This window comes from Festucalex cinctus, chromosome 11 (genome assembly GCF_051991245.1).
Source record: "Festucalex cinctus isolate MCC-2025b chromosome 11, RoL_Fcin_1.0, whole genome shotgun sequence".
In the NCBI taxonomy this organism is placed as follows: domain Eukaryota; kingdom Metazoa; phylum Chordata; class Actinopteri; order Syngnathiformes; family Syngnathidae; genus Festucalex; species Festucalex cinctus.
This window is the reverse complement of record NC_135421.1, coordinates 28,670,867-28,697,156: the sequence shown is the minus strand read 5'-3', so window position 1 is coordinate 28,697,156 and position 26,290 is coordinate 28,670,867. Positions and strand designations below refer to the sequence as shown.

Genomic DNA, 26,290 nt, shown 5'->3' with positions numbered 1-26,290 from the left:
TGTTCGTTGAATAAAGACAAAAAAAGACAAATTGTGTTCATTTCCAGGCTATCCTACTCTTTATTTAATGCAAATTACAGTACCGGGGAACTATTCCTCAGAGCACGCAGAGGGAATATTTACAGAGGCGCACATTTAGCATAACTTCACAGAACAAAAGAAAACAAACAAATGAAATAAAAATGTTCAGTCACAGAGTCATTCAAGTAGTTGTACTGTTATACGGGATTTTTTTTTTTTCGTTTTGTTTTTATATATAGTCTTTTCAGCAATTCTCTTTTCTTAAACCCGGTTAGCACATTGTGCTACGCTACCATAGAACACGAGCATCTCCACTTTTTTTTCTTTCTTTTTTTTGGCAACCTTTGTGGTGTTTTTATTGAAGTGGGTGTTTAAGGAGAAGGGAAGTGGTACTTGTGGAAGGCTGCAACATGTTTGTGGATGCAAAATTACAGCAAGCAAGAGGCGGGAGAGATGATGTGGCATGACTCGAACCCTTTTTAGGTGCTACTGACTAACCTTCCCAAATATGTTGGACAAAGAGAAAACAAATCCACGTTATTACCTTACAACAACCAACACAAAAGGACTTTTAGGGCCACAATTAGAGGGAGGGGGGAACAAAAAAAACAAACAAACAAAAAAACCAGGAAATTTCCATGCCAAAATTTGTAATGTTACAAGAAGACGCTAATAAAAAATAGAGAATTAAGTGGCTACATTTGTAATCCTATGAAAATAAAAGTTTGAGAGAATGACATAACAATAAAGTATTGCACATAAACAGTCGTAATAGTCGCAATGTTACAGCAACCGAGTTGAAATATTCAGATAATTAAAGTGTAATGTTACAACGGTGTACAAACAAACAAAAGTCTTATTGATACAAAAACAAATTTGTGAGTAAAAATTTGCAAAGATACGAGATTAATGCCGTAATGTTGTAATATTCAAGAATTACATAGTAATGTTACAACAAGTTGAAGTCGCAATGAAACGAGGATTTCTTGCAATACAAGAAAAACATTCTGTTTGGAGAGAGAAAAAAAAATCATAAATTATGAGAAGCTGTGATGATACGAGGATAAAAGGCGCAATGATACAACCTTTTACTTGTTATCACACTATGAGAAATAAGTCACTTTTTGGGGGGAAAAAGTTCATATTACAAGAAGATACAAAGGTGTAATGTTATTACAATAAATGTGGAATATGGGATTTAAGGCATAATGATGCATGGAAAAAATGGTAATGCAATAAGAAAAGTTTGAAATATGAGGGGAAAAAGTTGTCATGTCAAAACTAAAAGTCGGAATCTAATTTACAAGAGTAAAGTTGGAATTTTCCTTTTTATTACTGTTGTTTATGACAAATCTTTTTTTTTAATTGTCATTTTATGAGAATTGTTTGTAATAAAAGACAAGAATGTTCCAAGGTTTAATTTCATTTTTCTTTGTGAAACTGAAATGCTGACATCATCAAAAGTTGTCACTTTTATCTGATGTTTCATCTTCAATTTTTATTTTCGTAATATATCTTCACTTTTGTCAAAATATGACTTTTTAAAAAATAGATTTCAACTCTACTCCAGTAAATTGCAACTTAATTCACCTCCAAATATTTGTTTTTTTTTTCTTACACTTAGTCCTCAATCAATTATATTTGAACATTTTTCTTGTAACATTAAAACTTTCTCCTGGCAACATTTCAACTTACTTGTTTTGCAATTCAATCACTTTCTTCCACTTTCCAACACTTTTTTTCTCTGACTTAAATGGACTTTTGCACTTTCTAGTTATCGTTTCGTATGACAAACTATGGAAATTGTTGCCCATTCGGCATCCGTTGCAGCCTGGTCATCCTGCAAAGGGCATTACCACATTTGTGGTCCCTTCTCAACTTTTCTTATTTGTTTTCCTTTTTTTTTTCCTTACCCTCTTGTGGTTCAATCAGGGGGTGTGGTTAATATTTGTCAACTATTTGTCAACCATCGTGTGAGCTATATAAATAAACTTGACTTCAATTAACTCTTTTACTGCCACGTTATCAAAACGTCATCCTTAAAAACGTTCTATTTCATCAGATTTCGTCATCTTTCATTGTAATTTGACACACGGGCAGCCCATTGAAGAGATACAATGCTGCCATCTGGTGGCCATAGTTAGTGAGTGTTTTCACAACCCATTGACCAGGCAACCCTGCACTTAAGATGTTTCACTGCCCATTGATTTAAAAAAATACAAATAAAAAAAACGTAGTTGACGTCATTTAACGTTTATGGCGGCATACATTGTGATTTTATTAATCGTGATTAAACGTTTTTGGCAGTCAAAGAGTTAAGATTTTTTTTTTTCTTTCTTCTGCTATTGGTGTGGCCCTCGTACTCCTTCGTAATACTGTACTGCATTTTCATAATATGTACAGTGTCTTTTTTTTTCTCCTTCATTTGAGGTCCGCGTGTGGACTACTGCGGTGCTGCCTGCTTGTGCGCGTGCCCCGGATCAAACTATAATCACCTAAACACTTAAAAGGAAACTATCCTTACTATTAACAGTCAATCAACAATCTGTATATTACAATTAAATGTGTGTGCGTGTGCGCATGGCGGTTGGGTTCAACAGCACCAAAGGGAAAAAGGGGGGCGAGTCACGATTACTGGAGGGATGGCAACGACAAGGCGAAGGTGTATGAAAGCAAAGGCACTCCAAACTATAGTTACACTATACATGACTAATTGTCATTACAAGAAGATCGACTGTACTGTACAGGTCAACATTGGACATATGGCTGGATAAAGATCATCGAAAATATCCATCAACCGCTCAACATTTGCCCTGATTCTGCTGCGTTTTTTTTTATTTTAACAGTACATGGGTCTGCAAAATATGTACATAACACAAAAAGAAAAAACGTAAAAATGACTTTTGGTGAGGAGCATTTATATTGTATGTACAATTTCAGCTTCTTTTTTTTTTTTTCTTCATTTTTTGTGTGTCGTGAGTGTTACACGCGTTAAAGATGCTTTGATGGATCTAGCAAAAGCAGTACGACGCTGTGGGGGCAACTTAGTGGTTAAAAAGGACTCCATGGAAAAGGGGTGGGGAATCTTCTTTCGTCCAATCAGGAGGCAGTTTAGTTTTTCTTTTAAGAAACCCATTTTCAAATTGGTCCGATTTCACTTTGTCCCCATTGGGAGTCGTTTTTGTTTTACGTACAAGCCGCCATTTGCGTTTGACCAATCAGCATCCATTTGATGTTGTCACATCGGCGGCCATTTTGGGTTTTACAATCAGCTGTTGTTTCCGTTTGACCAAAAAGGGACATTTGAGATTTTCTAATTTTTCATGAAAGTGAAAATGTTTGTTTGTTTTTGATAGCATCATGGCAGGTTTGCCACCATAAACCACAACTGCAATAAAAGATGACAAAATGGGAAAAGATGATGCTGAAATTTGAGCACATTCCAGCAAAACAAGCAAGAAAAAAAAAATGCTATTTTGTCGTGAGCAGCAAATATTGCCGCCGCTTGTGATGGATATGAGCTCACCCATTAACAGACTTCTGAACCTTTGTAGTTAATATACATAGATCTATATATACTTTTATACATAAGGAAAAGTAATATATAAATTGTGTATGTAATGCAATTTTTTTTTTTGTATGTATATATATTATACAAGCACACAGGACCAGATAAACATGTCACATCCGACGCAAAAAAACAAAAACAAAAAAAATAATTGCCCGAGGAGGGTAGAAAAATATTTCTAAAACAACGTTGAGTAAAACGGCTTGCTAAGCATTTTTAAAACAAGCCGTAGATAAAGGAAAAGAAATTTCCATCTGGATTTGCTTCTTTGCACATGCATCCATGACTGTGTCGGCGTGTACGTGCACGTGTGTGCGTGTGTGTGTGTGTGTGCGCGCGTGTGTGCGCTTACACGAGCCTCATGCCTTGCCTGCACCCCACCCGACCCCGGCAGCCCCACCCCCCTAACCATGCACTATATAGGGGCAAAAGTATGAAGAAGATTTGGGGAGGTGAGAATGCCATCAAATGGGGCAATGTGAAGGGGTCGCCTGAGTGGGGCAGCTTCAGATTTTTATTTCTTTTTTTTTTTAAATACTACAATCGTCCTTGAAAACACGAGCAGACGAGCTTTGTGTGTACGACAAAGTTCACACACCTGTTTTCCGTGGGCCGCCGCCCCATCCAAAGGGCCAACTAAGCGACAGCTGACGGCTGGATGTGGGAGGGGCTTGTGAAGGGGGTTCAGTAAAAGGCAGATTTGCGTTTGTGGTTGTGTAGCCTCTTGTGCTGGCCGGGATGACGACGGGGGGGGGGGGGGTGGGAGGAAGTTGGCGGTGGCGCTCAGGAAGTGGCGTTGGAGGCGGAAGCCGAGGCGCTGGTGGTGTTGGGGACTCGCTCTGTGCTGCTGCCGTCTGTGGACGCAAGGTGGCCATGTTGGCATGTGAAATCATCAAACAGGGCGCCGGGGGCATGGGAGCAACATTTTCAGGAATACTTCATAGTTTGGGGTTCAGTTTTATTAGCTAGTAGTATAGGTCAAAGGTTGTTAGTAGAGAAAAACGCTACCTGTACTGTATCTGTGCAATTCAGTAATAAACTATTAGTACTGTTTTAAAAAAAAAAAAAAAAAAAAAAAAAAAAGGTGCCCCCCCCCCCAATCACATTTCCTATGTTCTAAAGACTACAAAAATCTGATCTAAAAATTGCTGACGTATTAAGCAAGTAGATTAAATAATTTTAACAAATTTTTACAACAAAATTTGTTGATTTAAAAAAATGAAAGAAAAATGATCAGATAAAGACGAAAAATGTAAAATACAACAAAGTTTTAATATCTTACATTTAGATCCACTTTAAGTTTTAAAAGCAATTGACTCATTTGCTCCCAAAAACGTATAAATACGTTCTATTTTAATTGTTTAAAGTGTCCCAATGACGTATTTACACGTTTTTTTGTTTGTTTGTTTTTAATTTTTTTTATGCTAGAGCATACAGGCTTTGATGCAGCCTCTCAACTGCAAAGAATGTTTGCAGAAATGGTAGTTATTACACAAATGGCCAGCAGGTGGCAGCAGAGTAAAGGAGATCAACCAGGGCCATGTTGGGGGAAAAATTACTCATAATTCTAAATAGATTTGTGAATAATGATGAAACTTAGCTATATTCTAATGCTAATTGCTGCAAAACAGAGGCAGAAATATACTTTGTTTCCTAACGAAAGAAGAGACTTTAATCTTTCTTTTGGTAGGTTCCATGTTTTTATAGCACATTTTTATAGAACAAAACATTCTGTGGGCCTTGTAAATCAGTCAAAATCTAGTAAAAAGGCCGAGAGTGAAGGGGATTGCGAAATGTGAAAATGCGAGCGAATGAGTTAAACAGCTGGAGGGCAGCGTGGATGTTACCTGTGGTGGCGGAGGCATTGGTTGGAGTGGAGGCGGTGGTCTGACTGCGAGCATGGGCGGGGATGAGAATGGAGGCCAAAGACGGATTACTGGACAACTCTGAAGAGAAGATAGAGCAAACGGGTCCTTGTTCACAATTATGAAATAAAAACATTTTGTTGCTACTGTATTAAGTGCAGATTGTAAAAAAAAGAAAAGAAAAAAAAAAGTGACTAAAATATCAACCTTGGGTGGTGAAATTGAAGAGTGAGGGCTTCTCGCGACCGTTGGGCAGCTTGACGTTGGGGTCGCGCAGCTCGTCGAAGAAAGAGTGCGCGCAGGCCTCGAGGGGCGTGAGGCGCGCGGTGGGCGTGTACTCCAGCAGGCGCGAGCACAGGGCGATGGCCTCGGGGGGCGTCCGCGGCCGGAACACCTGCACACCCATCGCACACACAGACGTCTGTACAGTGATCACACACACACAAGTCAAAAACACACAACGGCATATTTCTGTTTCATGGACACAAGCACAAGCATGACAAGGCAATATGAGGCAGCAGACGAACGAGGGCTGCGATCGAGTAGTACGCCGCTTCCCTCCTGTGATATACGTGGAAAAACAGACGAAAAACCGCTCAGATGGATTTCAATTTTAAACCCAATACAAAAGTTCATTTAACACTACTATTTTTTTTTTTTAATTTATTTATTTATTTTTTTTTTAAATCGCGCGATTAATGACCGCCCATTCCAGTCGCAACGCAGCAGGCAAAATTTAACAGTAATCAATGAAATAATAATGCATATATTTGTGGAGAATGGGGTCAAGTTGTATTTTACAATTTTAAAATGTGCAGAATTTCACAAGTTACTTCAATTAAAAGATTAGATCGCTCTTAATATGAAAAAAAAAATGCACTGAGCTGTCACCAACATCTTACAAATGCAATTCTGCCATCTAGTGGCAGAAATATTACATCAAAACAAATCAATATCACTTGTTTCTTTACAGTACCGTATATCTTTTTGAATTCTAACTCAATTTTATGAAATTACTGTATCAATGACTAATTTAGTTTACTTTTTTTTTTGCACTTTTATGCTAACAAGAGTATGAAAACTTCAAAAATATATTTCAATGTAAATTTAGAACAGATATAAAATTTGTGATTAATAGTGAGTTAACTATTTACTTATTGTATTTTATGGATTTTTTTTTTCTTTTACAGGACTGTCCCAGAAAATTAGAATATTGTGATAAAGTCCTTTTTTTTCTGTAATGCAATTAAATAAGCAAAAAATGCCATACATTCTGGATTTATTACAAATCAACTGAAATATTGCAAGCCTTTTATTATTTTAATATTGCTGATAATGGCATTTAGTTTACTTGGTCTGAGAAAATATAAAAAATATTTTGAGATAGGATACTTCAGTTTTCTTAGGATGTAAGCCATTATCAGCAATATTAAAATAATAAAAGGCTTGCAATATTTCAGTTGATTTGTAATGAATCCAGAATGTATGACTTTTTTTTTTTTATTGATTACATTACAGAAAATAAAGAACTTTATCACAATATTCTCATTTTCTGAGACAGTCCTATATATATATATATATATCAATCAATCAATCAATCAACTTTATTTATATAGCACCTTTCATACATTTAAAATGCAACTCAAAGTGCTGGACATCCATAATGCAATAAAATAAAAGAAAGAAAAAGCCCCCCCATCCCCATGATCGTACCCACAGACACACCCAAAACCCAACAAACACATGAAAACCACAACATGGCTGGGCACAGATGTACCCTGTAAGGAAAGGCACCCAGGAGGAGTTCATCCACAGTGAGATGGATGAAGACCAAGCATCCCTCTCACTGTGGAGGCTCCCCCATGAGAAAACACTGGAGCTAAAAATTTTATAACTACCAAATAAAAACATTTAAACACTAAAAGAAAACGGTTAAACACGATAGAAAAAATAAATAAATAAAAACAAAGCTACAGGACAATATAGATTAAAAGTTAAATAAATAAAAGGGGATAAAAAAGTAAAAATAATAATAAGTAAAATAAAATAAAATAAAATAAAAATAAAAAAGGTCAATCAAATGCCAAACTAAAAAAGTAAGTCTTAAGCCTCCTCTTAAAAACATAAATATTCTCTGCAGACCTGATGCTCTCTGGCATGCCATTCCATAGGTGAGGACCATAGTGGCTAAAGGCAGCTTCACCATGTGTCTTGGTCCTCACCTTTGGAATAGTTAAAAGGCCGCTGCCAGAAGACCTCAGAGGCCGCGAGGGGTAATAGGGTAAAAGCAAGTCAGATAAATAAGATGGGCCAAGACCGTTAAGACATTTAAAAACTAATAAAAGCACCTTAAAATCAATCCTGAAACGCACGGGGAGCCAATGCAGCGATTTTAAAACTGGTGTAATGTGCTCCCGCCCTCCGGTCCCCGTCAGCACACGTGCAGCTGAGTTCTGAAGGAGCTGTAGGACTGAAATATTCTTTTTGGGAAGACCAGAGAGCAGGGAATTACAATAATCTAAACGACAAGAAATAAAAGCATGCATCAGCACCTCCGTGTTGGCCTGTGAGAGAAACGGGCGGACTCTGGCAATATTCTTAAGATGGTAAAAACCGATCTTGGCTACATTTTTAATATGAGGATTAAAAGTTAGCTCAGAGTCAAAAAGGACGCCCAAATTCTTTACACATTGCGTGGGTTTAAAATCTTGTAGTTTAGGTAAAAGTTTCTCTCTCTGACCTTCAGGACCGATGACTAAAACCTCTGTTTTGTCCTGGTTGAGCTGCAGGAAATTTTCTGCCATCCATGACTTAATATCTAAAATACAATTTAAAAGGGTATCAATAGGCCCCATGTCATCAGGTGACACGGCGATATACAGCTGTGTATCATCAGCGTAACTGTGGAAGTTGACGCCGTGTCTCCTGATGACTTCCCCAAGGGGAAGCATATAAAGATTAAAAAGTAATGGGCCTAAGATTGAGCCTTGGGGAACCCCACATTTAATTTCATGGGTTTCAGAGGAACATGTATCCATACTTACAAAGAAATATCGGTGTGTGAGATAGGAATAAAACCAGTTAAAAACTGTACCAGAGATGCCCACCAGGCTTCTAAGTCTGTTTAATAAAGTGTGGTGATCTACTGTATCAAAGGCAGCACTTAAATCCAGTAGCACCAAGACTGTAAGCTTTTTCATATCTTCATTACACCTGATATCATTTAAAATCTTTAAAAGGGCAGTCTCGGTACTGTGGTTCATCCTAAAACCAGACTGATATTTCTCTAAAATATTATTTGTATCTAAAAATGAATTCAATTGAATAAAAACAATTTTTTCTAAAATCTTACTTAAAAAGGGTAAGTTGGATATAGGTCGATAACTATTAAAACTGCTGGGGTCCAAATTGCTTTTCTTCAGAAGGGGCTTCACCACCGCCGTTTTAAAGGCGGCAGGAAAAACACCCGTCTGAAGAGAGCAATTGACTATAGTTAAAATCTGTTCCTCAAAAAATCCATAAAATGTCTTAAAAAGTGATGTGGGAATCGGATCTAAAAGGCAGGTTGTTGGGTTGACCTGGGAGAAAACTCGACCAAGTGTCCTTGCATCAACCAGGGTAAAACTTTCCAGTGTTTCCTCAGGTAAAAGTGACTGTCCATATTTATTAAAAATTATATTTTGATCAACTAAAAGACTGGACCTAATGCCATCAATTTTACTTCTGAAGTGGTCTGCAAAGCCATCACAGAGAGTGTTTGATGGAGTCTGTGATGGCTTTTTAAAATCAGGATTGGTTAAAAGATCGAAAGTGGAGAAAAGAAATTTAGGATCTTTTGAATGAACTGCGATTAAATTTGAGAAATAAGATATTCTTGCCTGTTTGACTGTTTTATTGTAGGATTTAAGTTGTTCACGTAAAATTTCATAATGTATTGAAAGTTTAGTTTTTCTCCACCTCCTTTCAGCACACCTGCATTTTCGTTTTAATTTTTTAATCTCGTCATTTCTCCACGGGGGAATAGTCTTTAATTTTATAGTTTTGGTTAAAAGTGGAGCTACTTCATCCAAAGTTGTTCTTAAGTTCTTATTAAAATTATCAACAATAAAATCACATGAAGCAGGTAGAAAGTCTGCAGGGATTCTCTTAAGATTCTCAATAAAATTTGCAGCCACCTCAGAAGTTAGGTAGCGTTTCCTCACTGTTCTCACCGGGGCATCCTGATGATTAAAACTGGCGATGTTAAAAAATACACAATAGTGGTCAGACACAGCCAGGTCAACAACAGAGGACACACCAATGGACAGGCCATAGGTTATGACCAAGTCCAAAGTGTGTCCTCTGTTGTGAGTCGGCTGTGTGACATGCTGTTTAAAATCAAGACAGTTTAAAAGGTTTAAAAATTCTCTGGACAATGGGTCCGAGATATTATCAACGTGGACATTAAAATCGCCAGTTACTAAAATTCGATTATAAGTAGTAAGTAAAATCGATAGGAACTCTGAAAACTCACTAATAAAAGAAGTAGAATGATGGGGAGGTCTATAAACTAAAACACAGAGAATAGGAGGATTGCTACAAACAAAAGCATGATACTCAAATGATAGATAAGTATTAAAAATAACTTCCCTTGAAGCTAAAGTGACTTTAAAAATTGATGCAGTCCCACCTCCACGTTTACCATCCCTGTTAGAAAATAAAAAGTTAAAATTGGATGGGCAAGCCTCGGTGAGAACAACTGGGGCATCTGTGCCGAGCCATGTCTCTGATAGAAGAATACCTTCTAGGTTGTTGTCTAAGATCAGGTCATTTATAATAAAAGTTTTGTTTAAAAGAGAGCGCACATTCAGCACAGCCAATTTAATGTTTGTGCCGAATGTGCGCTCATAGTCACAATTAAAAGAATTGTTAACATATAAAAGATTATTAATGTTAAAAATGTTTTGTTTGTGTGTGGGGGGAAATCGTCTGCCTGTGATAGTAGAAATTGGGAAACTGTTATCTGTATGCATTCTAACTGTAGTGACTGTACTAATTGTAGGAATTGGATACAGAACTTCAGACACCGAGGGGGCAGTTAGTCATTGACGAAACACATGTAACGAATAAACAATGTTCTCGGCTAATTTCCGAGCACCGAGTATTGAGGGGTGAATACCATCATTTCTAAAATAAGATGCCCGCTCCCAAAACAAATTAAAATTATCAATAAAAGACATATTATAAAAACAGCATTCAGACTGTAGCCAAGAATGGAGGCTCAAAAGTCGGCTAAAGCGCTCGCTTCCTCGGCCCAGAGTAGGAATCGGACCCGAAATAAAAACATGTTTCCCACAGTCTTTAATGGCTTCCAACAAATCAATAAAATCTTGCTTTAGAAGTTCGGACTGACGGAGAGAAGTGTCGTTGGCTCCAACATGTATTACGATGTTCCGAACATAAGGAAATTTAGCCAACATGCTAGGAAACCGCTCTAAAATATTACGAACTCTGGCACCAGGGTAACAGCGCGTGATGGTGGATTCCGCTCTCAAGTTCCTCACGATCGAATCTCCGATGATGAGAGTGGTCGGAGCTGCTGTGACACGAGCCATGGACGTGGGACTCACCGGTCGCGTTCCCCGAGTAGTTACGGCAGCCTCGGTCACGGCGGGGGTAGCCTTAGTCACAGCGGATCCGGCTGCTGACGGCGAGCACGGAAGCCGCTGACAGCCTTGCGGTGGACGGGCTCCGGGAGAGCGTGGCTTATTTCCCCTCCGGTTACGGCTACGCTTGGTCATATATAGTTGTTTTTTTACTAGATTGTATTTGTATGATAGTGTGCGGATCTCATTGTACAGCAGTTTGGAAACACTTGTTTATAAAATGTTCTATAGAAATAAAGTGGATTGATTGGACTGATTATCTTCCGAGCTCTACTTTCAAAATATACAAGTCACACCTGAGTATTAGTTGAACAGTAGCTAGTAAAATGAAGCCGCCCCATATTGATAATGATGACAACACACATGCATGAAGTGGTATATTAAGAGAATAAAAAAGGGCTCCTGTACCTGTTGACTCACCTTAGTCCAAGGATGGGCCTTGATCTGGGGGAATTTGAACTCTGTGTAGTTGGGGTTCATTTCTCGGATCTGCTCTCGGGTTGGAGTGCCGAGAACCTGGAAGCAACAGACGAAATCCTCAGTGACGGGAACGGGACTGGTGGATGGCAACATTTGTCTATTTGTGGTTGCATCACCTTGATAATTTCAACCAATTGATCCACTCCGCTGTCACCGGGGAAGATTGGTTGTCCTAGCAACAGCTCTGCTAACACGCAGCCTGCTGACCACACATCTGAAGAGAAGGTCAAATTCCGTTTTAAGGAGAAAAAAAAGAAAAGAAAAAAAGAAGCGTAACAATTAAAACATGAGGCCTCAAGCTCACCTATACTGGAGGTGTAATCAGTGGCCCCGAAGATGAGCTCGGGTGCTCGATAGTAGCGAGAGCAGATGTAGGACACGTTGGGCTCGCCGCGGACGAGCTGCTTGGCACTAAACGGTCAAAACAAAAAAAATGGACCACTGTGTTATTTATTCTGCCCATTGTGAGGGTCTCATGGTCAGATGAGGACAGCGTCCCTCCCACCTGCCAAAGTCGCAGAGTTTCAGCACAGCCGTCTCGGGATCCAGGAGCAAGTTCTGAGGCTTGATGTCCCGATGGCAGATCCCGAACGAATGGATGTAGGCCAGACTTCTGAAGAGCTGGTACATGTACAGCTGCAAACAGAAACGCACGCATTATTGGGAGTTGATATTTATTCAGTGAAATATTTGTTTTAATCTTGAGTATTCTTGTGAAGACTGAAGTTAATTTGTGGAACAAGCTACCGTTATTTTTCCTCTCATGTTAGGTAAAAAGAATTGTATTAAGGCAGAAGTATTCTTTGTATGTGACCAACAGCTACGTTAACAAAAATATTATTCTTAAAATGATGGCAAATTTCCATTGAAAAATGTAAATGAAAAAGTGATTTGACTGCTCAATTTCTCCTTTGTCAAGGTGACTCGTCTACAGATTGACTGTGTTACTATATTAGTGTGACGTTTGTTTTCCATCATATGAAATGAATCTTTAACAGCATCAAGTGGCTCGCTAAGCTCCCAAAAATTCAACACATTGAAATTAGACGGCAATTCAATGACTATTTTTGGGTATCATTTATGATAAATAGTTTCTGCAAATGGTCATCCTCTAATTTGAAGGCTTTTTTTCAAACATATTTTGATAGGCAATATCACATAAAATTGTTTCAAAAACAAAACAAAAAACACACAACCCGCTGCAGTAGTATTGAGACATCACATGGCGTACCTTGACATAGACCATGGGCAGAGTCTGCTTGGCTCGGCTGTAATGTCTGGCCACTCTGTAGACCGTCTCAGGAACATAATCCAGAACCAGGTTCAAGTACACTTCATCTTTCTGTAAAGATAAGAAAGTAAATCAGTGTAAAGCACATATACGTCATTGAGCAGCACTCAATATGCTATTTAATGCATCCGTGTTTCCTTTCCCTCTCTAGGGCTCATCATGAGATGTCTCATTTTGATGAATGGCGCTTCTTGAGTGCACAACATAAATGAGGTTTTTCCCCTCAAGTGGAACTGGGGGTTCATTGTGTAGGATTTCACCCCAGAGGGCAGGAAACGCACACGCATGCGTCACAATGTCCTGTACTCCAGAAGAGGCCGCAGACACTGACATCATTTCCTCCATGGAGGAGGGCGGGGTTTCGCATGTTCTATTCTGGAGCATGCTGACCCGGGTAGGGACGCAGGGGCTGCGCTATTATTTGGGGACTACTTCCTTTTCCCTTTGCTACTGAATGGATTTTGGCCTGCATCAAGTCTTACAAACCACCCGTTTAATTCTGTAATCTAAGCTAAACTGTCATCAGTACGCTGTGAAGAATCCAGCTTCTGCAAAGACGACTAGAAATGCAATGGGGGATGCCGGCTGGGATTCTCTCGCAGTCAGCCAAAAAGATAGAAACGCAGAGCACGAAACGGACCATACAGCAACGATGAGCATCGTTTGCCAAACAGCTTTCAGCCCTCTGGTGGCTTCGCCTGAACATTACTCTGGAGTCACCCCACTGCACTCTGTGGGTGTGTGTTGTAGACACCCATTGATAACATTTGCCACTACGAGAGAGAGAAAAAGTGAATGATGGGTTGTTATCATCATTCCTAAATCGTGCTTCGAGTTTGTGAAAAGGAGAAAAAAAATCAAATTGATGTTGAATGCGTTTTACGCTTGACATCTTTATGGATGTTTTTTTCATGCTAAATGACATTTGCACACAATTCACTTTGCTTTATTTGTTGCTTTGTTAAAATAATGATTAGTTTTTAATACATTATGAGGTCAAACCCTGACATAATGAATACATCTAACCTCTTCGACCCTACCTCCCGCTATTGCCACTCAAGCTATATTTTTATCCTAGTAACAGCAATGACTCACTTCCTGCCTGGCTACAAAGCCACTTCCGTGACTGGATCTCAATAGGTTATAGCCCGCCTCTGCTAAATTCAGGCTCCAATTTGCTGGCGTCGCTACTCATACACCTGAACAACGGGCTCAGTTGTCCATCATTAAAGTGTTACCATGTGACGCTGTGTGAAATGGATGCGCTACATTACACAGTAGTAAAAACAGGGATGCTTTTAAATGTAACTTTCTGGTTTCTTCTGGATTTACAGAGTATGATGATGCCATGTGGCAATCTCCATTTTGTCTCCCAAGTGGCACAATTTGATATATGCGTCACAGCAGGGAAAATAGACAACACACAAAAAAACTTGATGATGATTTGGTACACCCCAGATTCAGATTCCGCTTTGAGAACTATTTCACTACATCCACACTGTAGCAATTAATGTGACTTCTGGGCGGCATTAATAAAACCCTACATATAAATAATTATGCCAATAATTAATCAATATCACACTTAAAAGCCCAAGACTAGTTAAGTCTTTGAAAGGGTAAAAGCAATGGTGTCTAGCCAGTCTGCCTGGCATTGGTTATATAAGACCACCTAAACATGTGATCGCACAGGGTTTCAGGGTTCATATGTCTTTTCCAAGGTCCAATTCAAACACTTCCAAGTATTCCCAAGATTGTTTACTAATAGCGGAGGGAGTAATGGTCGTCAGGTCACCTGGTCAAACCTGCTTGAGTCACTCCAGGAACTCAAAATAATATTGAAAGCAGCATTTTAAAAGACTTATGTGAACCCAATTTCATATATAAACTAGTACTGTAGCAACACTGGTAGCAGCAAGTAGTAGTGGTTGCTTGGCGCGCAGCTGCACCCAGCATGGACTGTTATACAAACTTGTACTGTTCTTATCTTATCTCCTGCCCGCTTCAGCACGTCACGTGCCTATCCGCCGCTGATCCATCAACATGTCGGCAAACAATCCCACTCAAAAACTCACCGTGCTCAAAACGGTGCTTTTAACTATTGGGTATGAGGCCCCAGTACCCACGCAGTGGAAGTCTACGCTATCAGTACAGAATGTAGTACGTGAGTAACTGCTCACTTCTTATGCCCATGTACAGTAAAAAGTGTATTCGAAACTGTAAAAATAAGTGCGAGCCTGTCCTAAAAATTAACTGTGCTTACCAGGTCAACGCACACATGGTGTAACAGCATGGAGGGAAGGTCTATAATTAACAGACCCCCGCCCTGGTCCAGCCGCCTCTAGGGGCCCACGGCCCACGCACTGTATCCTCTTTGAAACCCCCAGCCGCCATCTTTTGGCTCGGTTAGGTATGTAGCAAGGAAGCATTCCTAACTGCACAGTCACGGTAAAACTTCCATGTGCGTGTAGATCTATATTTGGCCGATGCACAGCTTGCCAGTGACGCCGGCTCGCCTCGTCGTCTCCGGGGGACCACTGACACGCAACGGAAACGGAGTCGAGCAACGGACAGGGACTTCCCTTCATGCCAAGTGCTGACTAGCCTACACAGCTGGTTTCACACACCTGCTGAGACGTGCACTAGATGAACAAATTACATCGTCACCTCGTATGGACAACACAAACTAGGCCATTCAAACTGTGCTTTAGCCCATTTGACAACTAAAGTCCAGTACATTTGGCCAGTGTGAGTTCTCTAATGCGTAATCAAGATTGGTCCACTTCTCCTCCTTTGGCAAAACATGGAGGAGACGGGTTTTGCTCAGCCACAAACGGCAATGCTCATGATTAATTCCCATGGGGCCTTGGATTACAAGTTTTCCAATGAAATGGCAGTGGCGTATCATTACACTGTCTTGTGGTACAAGGAGGCATACTTAGGGACTGCTGTATTTAATTTTTTTATTTGATTGTTTTATATTTATGGCCTAGTAATATTATTCATTAAATGACTCAAAAGAGTGTTACATTTTTTTTACAGGAATATTTGGACCACAGCCAATGAGACCTCACAACTTGTGCGACTGTGATATGAACGTCTGCTGATGAAGCTTTGTGAGTGGAGGAAACTTTTTTTTTTTTTTTTCCCCTTCCAGCGGCTTGATTGCACACGCTCAACTTCTGATTCCCCCCCCCCCAGTTTCACGATTGTGAAATAAGGGCACCTGCGCCACCAAACTCGTCCCAGTCTAGAGCCCCGTCTTGCCAGTTCTATGCAACTGTTACCTTGCACAATAATAATAAACTATTGTAGAAAAAATCCACAGCAAAAAAACAGTGAGGGCACAGTAGCTGCTACTGTAAATAACCCTATAAGCAAAAAAAAAAAAAAAAAGATCTATCTATCCAGACTGGACCCCGCCTCACGCCCCAAGTCATCTGAGAAAGACTCTGGATGGATGATCTACGACAGACACACTTTTGCTACTGTTCTTGTATAAAAACGTGTGCAGCTGTGCCTGATGCAGGGACCGCTAAAGGCACAAGACAGCCTTTAATGGTGCAGCAACTCACCTTGTCTCCACTGGAATAGAAGAAGTAGCGCAGTCGGACGATGTTGCAGTGGTCCAATTTCCTCATAATCTGCAGCTCACGGTTCTGAAAAATAAATATATAAATGAATGAATGAATGAATGCATAAATAAATAAATAAATAAAGTCCTCCAAATAAGATTTATATACATTTACCTGTAACTAAATGCGTTAGACATGTATGTTGTTTATTAATATTATGTACCTCGCTTGAAAGAATTGTAGGCGTGTACATCGTACGCAAAACTAGTCGTTAGCCAGAGCACGCAGTCAGCGTGACGAGGCCAACTTCAAAATCAAATCTTTCCAAATGCAGTAATACACTAACATTAGTTCTTTGATACACTTCTATTTTGAAGTCGTTCTTGGCAGCATGTCGCCTTGTAACCGCTGACTTGCAAGCTGATGCCACTGACGTCAACAACACAACGCTGTCCTTGAAATCAAGTTCAACCGCTAATTAAGAACACTAACAAAACGACTTAATTACGCTGACAGCGTATTAAACGGCGCCTGTTGCCAGCATTTTGTACGGTAGATAAAGAAAGTGTCTTCCTTCACTAAAGCGCACATTATCATCTGAGGAGCCAGCACTGCATCTTATCCCTAAAATCGAATTCACCCTAAAGGAAAATGGTTCCTTCCTCTGCCTTTCGTGTACACCAAAATGTGACATCGATGCATGTAGGTCACAAACCATTGTGCTCTACAGGAAACATCCTCATCTTATGATGTGTCTATGTGAACTGAGTGGAGGAGGAGGAGCAGACAGGCTGGTCAGTAGCAAACTAACAACTGCACAAATATGTTCAAAATTTCTCTGCGACAAGAAAAACTCTATAAAGAGGGTGTGAGAGTGCATGGCAACAGTTTCATTCAAATCGGAATAATAAATAAATCTATGGTCCCAAGCTATCACCAAATTTTCATTATAAAGAAGGCAGTAATTAGAGACAGCTAAAACGTTCATATTTCGCTCTTGTATTATAACCTCATTTGATAACACTGCATTGATTTTCACAACGTAATTACATTTACAATACCAGTAGATATTTTCTCTCATGTTACACTCCTGAGATTATCAGTAGCAGCTAACAGCTATTAGCTTGCATCAGCACCAAACAGTTATGGCTGAATTTTGTTGTGCTCAGGACACCGCTGTTACATTTATCATTTATCATGTTCCAGGTTACACTATGTTTAATTAAAAATATAAGAATTAAGTGTAAAAGATTTAAATTTGAAGGTGTAGGGTATTAGTGAACAATGAAGATCATCTTCGTTCTATAATCTATAGGATTAAACCAAGTAGGCTTTTGAATAGCACACCGTTGTTGTTTTTTTACTTTTTGGTTGGATTTGTGATACAAGAAAGCAGATGTAACCTTTTGCAATGTTCTGCATGTGTGTACAAGAGTGCGCAAGTGCTGGTTCCATTGCGAGCATCCATTTTCCAGTAGACTGAAATGTGATCGCTTCATATGGGTGCAGAGGAAGCCCAGTCCCATAATGCATCAGGAGACCCATCTCTCAATTAACGCGCCGATACCCTTACACAGAATCAACTCTATTGTTAAAAGTAAAAAGTGCAGATTTAGACAAAAATATAAATAAATCAAATGTAGATAAGGATCTGTGATAAGACAAAAAAAATAAGCAGGCAGAAGAAAATGAATTAGGGTGGGGGGAAAAAAAACAACACTTGCAAGTTGCTGGAAGTCATGTGAGGAGACTTAAAGCTCATTCGCCTTTATAAGCAAGAACCACTGGGCTGAGCATGTAAGCGTTCGAAAATAGAGGCAAGAGATTTCAAAATAAAGAAGAAAAATAATGAAGAGCTAATCGCTGGCTTCACAGGCTAACCATTCGCAGACACAAACAAGCAAACGGATATTTTGCAAATTGCGACAGATGCTGGTGCCAAAAATAAAACAAAAAACATGACATGCCATATAGTGACATCATATAATTGCGCAGCACTGGCTAGCACCTGTTGTGTTGGAAAGTTAAAACTTGTGGAGTATTTAGTTTGGTCCGCTTGCAGAGCACAAAAACAACTTGTAGTGTCTGACACTCACGTGTTCAGTTTAAGAGACAACTACAAAGTTTACATTGGAAAAGCTTAAATAGGAAACACTCTATATATTCAGATTTGAGCAGACTAATCAACTACACACTACTCCGCATCAACGTTTGTGGCTACGAATTGACTAATCTGTAGACACCTAATTTGGCACCTCATTTTCTAATCAACCACTTCATAGAGGACTTTCGACTCATCCCTGTGCTGGAAATGGAAGAAGTAGCAGTAGCAGTATTAGAAGTAGTAGTAGTAGTAAAGGCAACTAATGTGCGGCGTATCGCAAGTTTAGCATGCAGCTTCCTTACACCACAACAAGGATTTACAATACCAAAAGGCGCAGTAACCGATTAGGATTATACCTTTGGCCATGAAATGACGCAGAATTCTAGTTAAGGTAAGTCATTTTTCATGTTGCACAGCCAATTGGGTTATCATCTTTGAAGACTAAAAAGTAAAGGAGAAATTGAAAAATCTTTCGCTGGCTATATAAAATGACACAAAGGGTTGAAACATGATTTACCTTAAACCTCTTGTCCTGCAGCACCTTCTTGATAGCCACCAACTCTCCGGAGTCGCACAGCTTGGCCTGGTAGACGACGCCGAACGAACCGTTGCCGATGACCTTCGTGTCTGTGTAGCTAACCTCCTGTGGCCGGTCTGGTCCTTGGCCCGGAGTGGCCATCACTGTTGTTACCTTGCTGCCATCTTTATCCCCTGAGAGAAAACCAGAAAGAAAGAGAGTCAGTCAGAGAGGACATGGAACTGCAGCTGAGATGAACAAGTGAAACCTCAGAAGGAGAAAGACATGATTTTCTGTGGTTGTCAGCTGTGGCGAAGGTTTTCAAACTAATTGACAGTGAATTATGGGTAGGGTGAACATCTTATCCAACTTTCCACCTTGGCAATACTTTACAGTTTTATGGTCCCTCACCCTCTAGAAGGGTTGCCATGAAGAGGAAAAAAAATAATAAATAAATAAGACGACATGATTGATGATGATTCTGGAGGACAGGTAGCAAGTTTTGGTTGTCTGCTTGCACGAAGCTATTAAACTATTGTAGTATCACTGACCCGAGAGAACAGAATACGATTCAGCCTACATAACTCAGCAGGGCCTTTCCAGGCCGCCTCTGCACTTCCTCAAACTGTGAGAAGTCTGTTCGCACGCACACTTTCGCACAGGGATTTCTCACAACAAAAAGCATCAATGGGAGCAATCGGGATAACAAAAGGAAATGTCAGTTTTTGGTCGGGAAACTGAGTTGAAAATGATTTCTAATTATGCCTGTCAGTGAGGTTCAGAGCGCACAGAAAATGTGTGATGTCTCGACAACACAGCCGCCATATCGCAACATCAGGAACACTGCAAAATACTGCTCATCCTCTACAATTCGTAAATGTTCCAGAAAGTCATTCTGGTCTTGTGCTTTCGTTTGGTTAGGAATCAAAGCGAGTAAGTGCCTCATTTTGTTCCCATCACTTGCAAAAGAGAAGTGAGGAGGGGATGTAAAGGAAGCGATGAAGAAAGATGAGGGATAGAAGCGGAGCAGCTTTGAAATGTGAAACAAGTCAGCTCATTGTTCTTGGTCAGCTGTCTCCACCCCCCCGGCAAAAACAAAACCTTATAAGCAAACATGGGCGTGTCAACATATGGCGCTCGTGGTGTATATGTCACATCGTAATATATTATGTACACAGTACATATCAAATAGGAAGTTAAGAGTTGAGGATAACGATAATCAAGATTGAAGAAAAAAAATTGTGATAAAAATTTAGGGACCAATCAGTGTCCTGGAATAGATTGTGTTAAACAGGAAACATTCTATGTGACTGATTAAAGAGTTTCACATTTTGGTCCTTGAGTTTGGTTACGAATCTACAATGGAGGTCCAGTCCTGCATCATACGACAATGACATAACACTTTTCACTAATGATAGACAGATATATTTTTTGCCTTCTTGTGCCACATAACAACATAGTCTGAATGTAGTGTGTGTCGTTGGTAAAACCCATATGTTTAAAAAAAAAATAAAAAAAATAAAAATAAATATGTTGTATCATATGTAAAGGACTCACTCGGCATAGTATAGTAATGGGCCGACACTAATTAAGTCAATTCATAGAGCCACTGCTCAACACAACTTGTAATTTCATCCGCCGTACGGTCAGGCTATTCCTCCAGGTCTGTAAAAGTGAACAGATGTCAGAGAGATGGTAGCTATTGATTATAAGCTCAGTAATCAAACCTAAATGGTAACCATTAGATCATCGCTACTCTACAATTACATATGCCATTATTTTTTAAATTCAAACTAATCAACTTCAGCCAGAAAGTTATTTCTGCTGTACTAATTTAAGCAAATTGCACATGTGCATAACTAAATAATTGGACAGTGAGTGAAGACTCAGCAGACACTTGATTAGGTACAGTCACGCAAACCTAATGAGAGTCAAATGAATGTTATGGCAGTAGCCTAGCTTGTTCATTTTGACTTCATTTCTTGTCCCACAAAACCATGGAACCAAAACTGACTTGAGAAAATCTCACAATGCCTTAAGAGTGAGGAAAAGAAATAGCAACAACCAAATGGATACTGATGTTTCGACTGCTAAGTTTAGCCGTTAGCACTAGCAGCTAACTAGCTAGCCGCAACTGTCTTGTTGGTTCATTGCTTTTGCCATCATCTCTCATCTGTTAATAAATGCTAAAATTATTCAATGTTAATGAAAGGATTATGATATCACACTGCAACCGATTGATTCACTTTCCATTATTTCCGACAGGAACATTCACTGGACGCCAGTCAGTCCAGTGGATTGACTACATAAATCTGTAAGCAACCAAATTATAACCTTTTGTAATGTGTTATTGCCGCCATACAAGAATTTCCAAGCAATTCATATTGTAAACAACCTACCCTGTTTAGAGTCAGGGCTGGTTTGGCTATTTTAGCTACCTATTCATGCTAGGTGCCTAATTATCAATAAAGTGACGTTATTGATCCATTCAAGGTGGATTTGGGTAGTTTAAATAATGCTCAAAGCTTTTGATAAAGCATCATGTTTAGTCCAAGCAGGCTATTAAGTGGCTGAATGACAATTAGGACAAAGTCCTTCTTTACATCAACAGTAAAAAAAAAAAACAACAACAACAGCTGACCTATTGACAAGACTAACCATTGTAGCTTATGAAGCACACAGATAACAATATCTGGCACACGGAGAATGATTAGCTTTAGCGTGTGTGAAGAGCCAAAGCCCCGGCCTCACCCCACTAACAGACATCTAGATCAGCATCCCTCAACAGTCTCCCAACTCAAATTTTTGCAAAAATCAAGACAATTATTTCTTTTTAAATCAGCTGGCCAACTCCTCGTACCTCGAAAAACAGGTACGTCGGGTCACTTGTAAGTCAAAGTATTATCACCCCAAATAAACGTGACGTAAATGGTTCAACCTTAATAAGAAAAGAGATCATGGCAGGGCATACATAGCATATGGAGCATTGACGTAAATGTGCACATATGTGAGGTAAAAGCGGTGTGGAACCTACAGTTGTATGCTGAGAGGTAGGATCCCAGAATGCAGACACAAATAAGATTTTCTCGAGACTCAGTTACACCCGACAGTTGAACAATAATCCGGCAAAACGCACACAATTCTCAGACCCTTAAATAGACAGTGAATCAACCTCATTGGTTGTGGCCAGACATGTGATTTACCAGTACTGACATGGAGTTCCCTGATTGGCTGTTAACCCAGTAAGTACAGATAGTTCCTGACATCAATAAACATCATATAGCATAAAAGATTCCTGACATCACAAAGACCAAACATCATATAGCCAAACTAGTTGAAACCGGATGGAGTTACATCAATACCAAAACAGACACATAACAGGTCATGAACTCTGGCACAGGCCATGACACCTACAGTTTATAATGCCATAAGTAGCCCTACTACTATTCGATAAAAGCTGTTACTAAAAACCTCCAATACATTCATGCATTTTCTCTTGCGTTTGCCCTTATTAGGATTGCAGGTGAGCTGGAGTCAACCCCAGTTGGCTTTGGGAGAGAGGCGGGTGCACCGAGGACTGCAACCATCCACACTCATGTAGCATCCTCCTCAATGAACCTAACGTGTTTGCTTTTAGAAAGTGGAGGAAGCCGAAGTAACTGGAGAAAATTGATACAAGCTCAAGGAGCCACTTCACTCAAGATGGCCAAGATTCAAACCCCAAATCTCATAACTGTGATGCAGACTGGCTATTTATTACAGTAGGTCACCGTGCTGCCTTGCTAAAAACTTTTAACTCGCAAATGTTCACGAGTCACGACATATCAATCGTGTACAATTTTGGGTACAGGACAATATTAGCAGAGAGGTTCCCCAACCCTGATATAGAATATGATTCGCCTGAATGCAGCAGGGAGGCCTGAAGATTCCCGAGCTGGTATTAAATAACACCAATGTGACCAAATTACACCAGCTAGTTGACAGACTTCCACATACTAAAAATACTGAGCATAATACATAATATTACGTGAATATCTTCTTTTATTTTGTCACAGGTGAGATGGACTCCCAGGAAATCACAGGTAACAGACATTCACAAATATGGACAATTTGGACTCTTCAATGAGCTTAATATGATGTTGGAGGAAGCCGTAGTGGCCAACATTTGTATCCTTCAACCCAAAAATGTAAGGCAGTGGGCCACCATGCTGCTCACACCGCTCATGACATATAAGTGGTGTATATTTTTGGATGCATGACTGAATGGGCCCCTGATAGTTGAAAGGCTCCCCCACCCCTCATATAGAACATGATTCGCCTGAATGCAACAGGGAGGCCTGGATATTCCATAAACTGCCATTGTCATTGCAGCAGAATTGACACCGATAAAACATCACTTGCTTTCAAGTAAAAACACGTGTTAAGGAGAAATCTCTTTTCTTGGATTACTCCAGCCTGTGCAGTCATTTTATGGGCGCACCTTCCGCCGTGACAGTTGCGTAATCGCCTGCCTGCTCCTGGCCCTGCCTGCTGTTAACACGCGCACAGCATATGTGGCAACCCGGCTATGACTCATCTTCTTAAATGATCCATACTACCGTAATCATCATCATCACCACGGAACCGAACCGAGGCTCGCTTTCCACCTCAAGGCCGAGGACGGGCCCAGCTGTCACGCTGTGGTCCGAGTGAGGGAGCACCTCACGCGGGATCCGAGCTAAGCTAATCGGCGGCTAACATTCCGGTAGGCTGGGGGGGAGGGCGGGGGGCAATGCTTAGAGGGAGGGAGGGAGGGTGGGGGGTTCGGTTGCTTGGGTGGAGCCCCAAACGACCGGGCCCGGCGCGGTGCGGTGCAGGCGGTGTGTAGAAGACCACTTACTGCTGACTTTCATGCTGCCGAAGGCGGACGGCTGCGGTACCGGCTTGCAGCTCTCCGCGAAGGATGTGGTCCTGGGCCGACCCGACATGTTCAAATCGCTCGCAGGCGGTTCTCTGAGAACTTGTTTTTAGCCGCTGATGCGATCTCTGGAGCTTTTCATCCAAAAAAAAAAAAAAAAAAAAACTGGGTAGGGGACGACAGTGAATGAGTTGCACAAGGGGGGAGACAGACAGGAGACGCTCGTCTAATAAACTAAACCTTTCTGTCCAAATCTGTGCATTCTCCCCCTCCTTGGAATCTTTCTGTCAAGGGGGCCCTTTAGGAAGAAACGTCTCCTACTAACGTGGTCATGAATTGGGCCTCCTTCGCGGGTGCGTTTTAAAACCAAAAATTAGCTCCGAATCCAGGGTGGGTTTCACAAAGATGCTAACGTTAGCATGTAGGCTAAATGCGGCGTTTTGTGGCCCGTCCAGTTCCTCTTCATATTCCGATGTGGAGCCTCAGTGAACCGACTGCCATGGCGGCTCCCTCGCCGTAGCCGACCGAGCCTTACAGAACGTCCAGCGGCAAGCCGTCTACTTTACTCCAAAAACGTCTTCAGTGTTAGCAAGATACACCGTCAGACAAAATCTCAGCCTCAACCGACGTTAATTCCAGGTACGGCTTCCAAATAGAACACTGTTGGACTGTGGAGAGCGACGATACTGGATTTCTTTTTTTATTCCTTCCCCATAGGTCTCGGGCTTGCCGTCTTTGTCACTACGCACGTTAGTTACGCCGTTTGCGTACAGGCGTTGAGGAACATGTCATTCCCAGGCTGCTCATGTAAACCCAAATGGAGAATACGGGAAGCCGTGAACGCGCAAATGGCGAATTGGATGGCGGGTTCAACCAATCACGGAGGGCTATTCTTCCAGTAGTAGGCGTCAACTGGGAATTCAGTACACCAATCAGAACGCCGTTCCGGAACACCACATGGCATAATTTGCTTTGCACCGCCCACAGGACTTCAAAGGCTTCCCCCCCCAAAGCCGCCACAGATATGATGGGCGGAGCCTCGGCCGTGATTGATGGCTTTATGGACCAATAAAGATCCGGTGTTTAAGTGTCGTCATTGACAGCCGCCAGCTGTCACGGGGTACCAGAAGAATTCAGCTTGAGCACTGTTGCTGTGTCAGTTCAAGACGGTTCTTTCCTTCACTGTTGTTGTAGTGTCGTAAAGCACAAAACTTGGGTATGCGTCATCAGGACGCTTTACTCAATGAGGATTTTAGTAAATAAAAACAATGCTAGACTGTTCTAAATTACTTTACCGTACACTCACAGGACACTTCATTAGGTACATCCTACAGTTTGCAAAGGGGGGTTCCTAAAATTTTGGATGCATCATGTAGGCTATTCTTAGCATCCCAACAACGGTTGAAATAAAACATCCAGCGTTATTTTGTTTGTGAGATTGCATCCATGTTGACTCAATCCATGTATTCCGAAAGTATGATGACAGTGGGCGGGGAATATTGTGAAATCACAGTATTAAAACTTCAGTAGTAAAATTACATTTTATTTATTTTTTAATATTGGATAAACAAAAACATTTTTCCCCCATTAGACACAATCTACTTTAGATTTTAATCAAATATAGAATATTGGTACAGAAGGCGAAACGTGTAACTATGTTAAGTTTGAATAAATGTTGACATTCTCTTGTGTTATAATTCTTCATAGTAAATCACAGTGTCCCATCACTGGTGAACTATTTTTAAAAACCCAGCCGGGGCCTACTCATGTTGTCCTTGGGGCTAACCAGTACCTTCTGGTGCTATTATTTATTTATTTACTTATTTGTTTGTTTGTTGTTATGCATTAATCAACAGAGCAGAAATGCATCCAAGGTTGCACAGTGTCTTTTTCTTCTTTCTCTCCCATGAGGCAATTAACTTCAAAGTTCAAATCTGCAATCAGGCAATCGTAGTGTGCCCTGAAGTCCCCTCAAAAAATAAAAGAATAATTCACTACCAGTGCTAGCTAGTATTAGCGGTTATTGAAACTTTGACTTTTTAAAACCATGGTAAAACTGGCAATTGGTTCCATTTATATTGAATAGAGTACAAGTGATTAAAATGTGGAAATGAATGGGTAGTTACCCATTCATGCTTTCTCACATCTGTGATACCTATTCACGTAGATGTCTTTACCATTCCTGTGTAAGCGTGCCAGTGGCCTTCATATAAAAAAAAAAAAAAAATTGTACCAGGCTAATCTTAGTTGGTCTTCCCTCCCACACACGAAAGCTGGCGGAGAGCCTTTTGTGTGGTTTGTATCGCTTCTGTTGTACGCTACAAAGAGAA

At 40.4% G+C, this 26,290-nt stretch overlaps 1 protein-coding gene and 1 long non-coding RNA gene across 7 annotated transcripts; one reads left to right on the top strand and one right to left on the bottom strand.

Annotated features, from left to right (window-relative positions):
- Nucleotides 1-31: 31 nt before the first annotated feature.
- On the bottom strand, nucleotides 32-24,784 carry gsk3ba (glycogen synthase kinase 3 beta, genome duplicate a). 6 transcript variants are annotated; one of them, XM_077537736.1, is made up of 11 exons: nucleotides 23,943-24,784; nucleotides 19,064-19,257; nucleotides 16,443-16,526; nucleotides 12,811-12,921; nucleotides 12,085-12,215; nucleotides 11,884-11,990; nucleotides 11,696-11,793; nucleotides 11,508-11,615; nucleotides 5,662-5,875; nucleotides 5,437-5,535; nucleotides 32-4,443 (listed from the first exon to the last, which is right to left on the bottom strand). In XM_077537736.1, the coding sequence occupies exons 1-11, from the start codon at nucleotides 24,028-24,030 to the stop codon at nucleotides 4,373-4,375; spliced, it is 1,305 nt and encodes a 434-aa protein (XP_077393862.1). In that variant the 5' UTR covers nucleotides 24,031-24,784; the 3' UTR covers nucleotides 32-4,372. The 6 variants fall into 6 exon arrangements, with proteins under 6 accessions (XP_077393862.1, XP_077393864.1, XP_077393863.1 ...); XM_077537738.1 differs by having other exon boundaries at nucleotides 5,662-5,848; nucleotides 23,943-24,783; XM_077537737.1 differs by having other exon boundaries at nucleotides 11,520-11,615; nucleotides 23,943-24,783.
- Nucleotides 14,947-16,059, top strand: LOC144031040 (uncharacterized). The gene is made up of 3 exons (XR_013287415.1): nucleotides 14,947-15,031; nucleotides 15,134-15,277; nucleotides 15,910-16,059. It is a non-coding gene; the product is annotated as an uncharacterized LOC144031040 (long non-coding RNA).
- Nucleotides 24,785-26,290: the final 1,506 nt, after the last annotated feature.

Coding starts and splice junctions, on each gene's coding strand:
- gsk3ba (XM_077537736.1), bottom strand. CDS start 24,030: ATGTCGGGTCGGCCCAGGACCACATCCTTCGCGGAGAGCTGCAAGCCG. Junction 11,616..11,695: donor AATTGGTTGAAATTATCAAG/GTGATGCAACCA, acceptor TGTTGCTTCCAG/GTTCTCGGCACTCCAACCCG. Junction 5,536..5,661: donor CTTCAATTTCACCACCCAAG/GTTGATATTTTA, acceptor TCTTCTCTTCAG/AGTTGTCCAGTAATCCGTCT.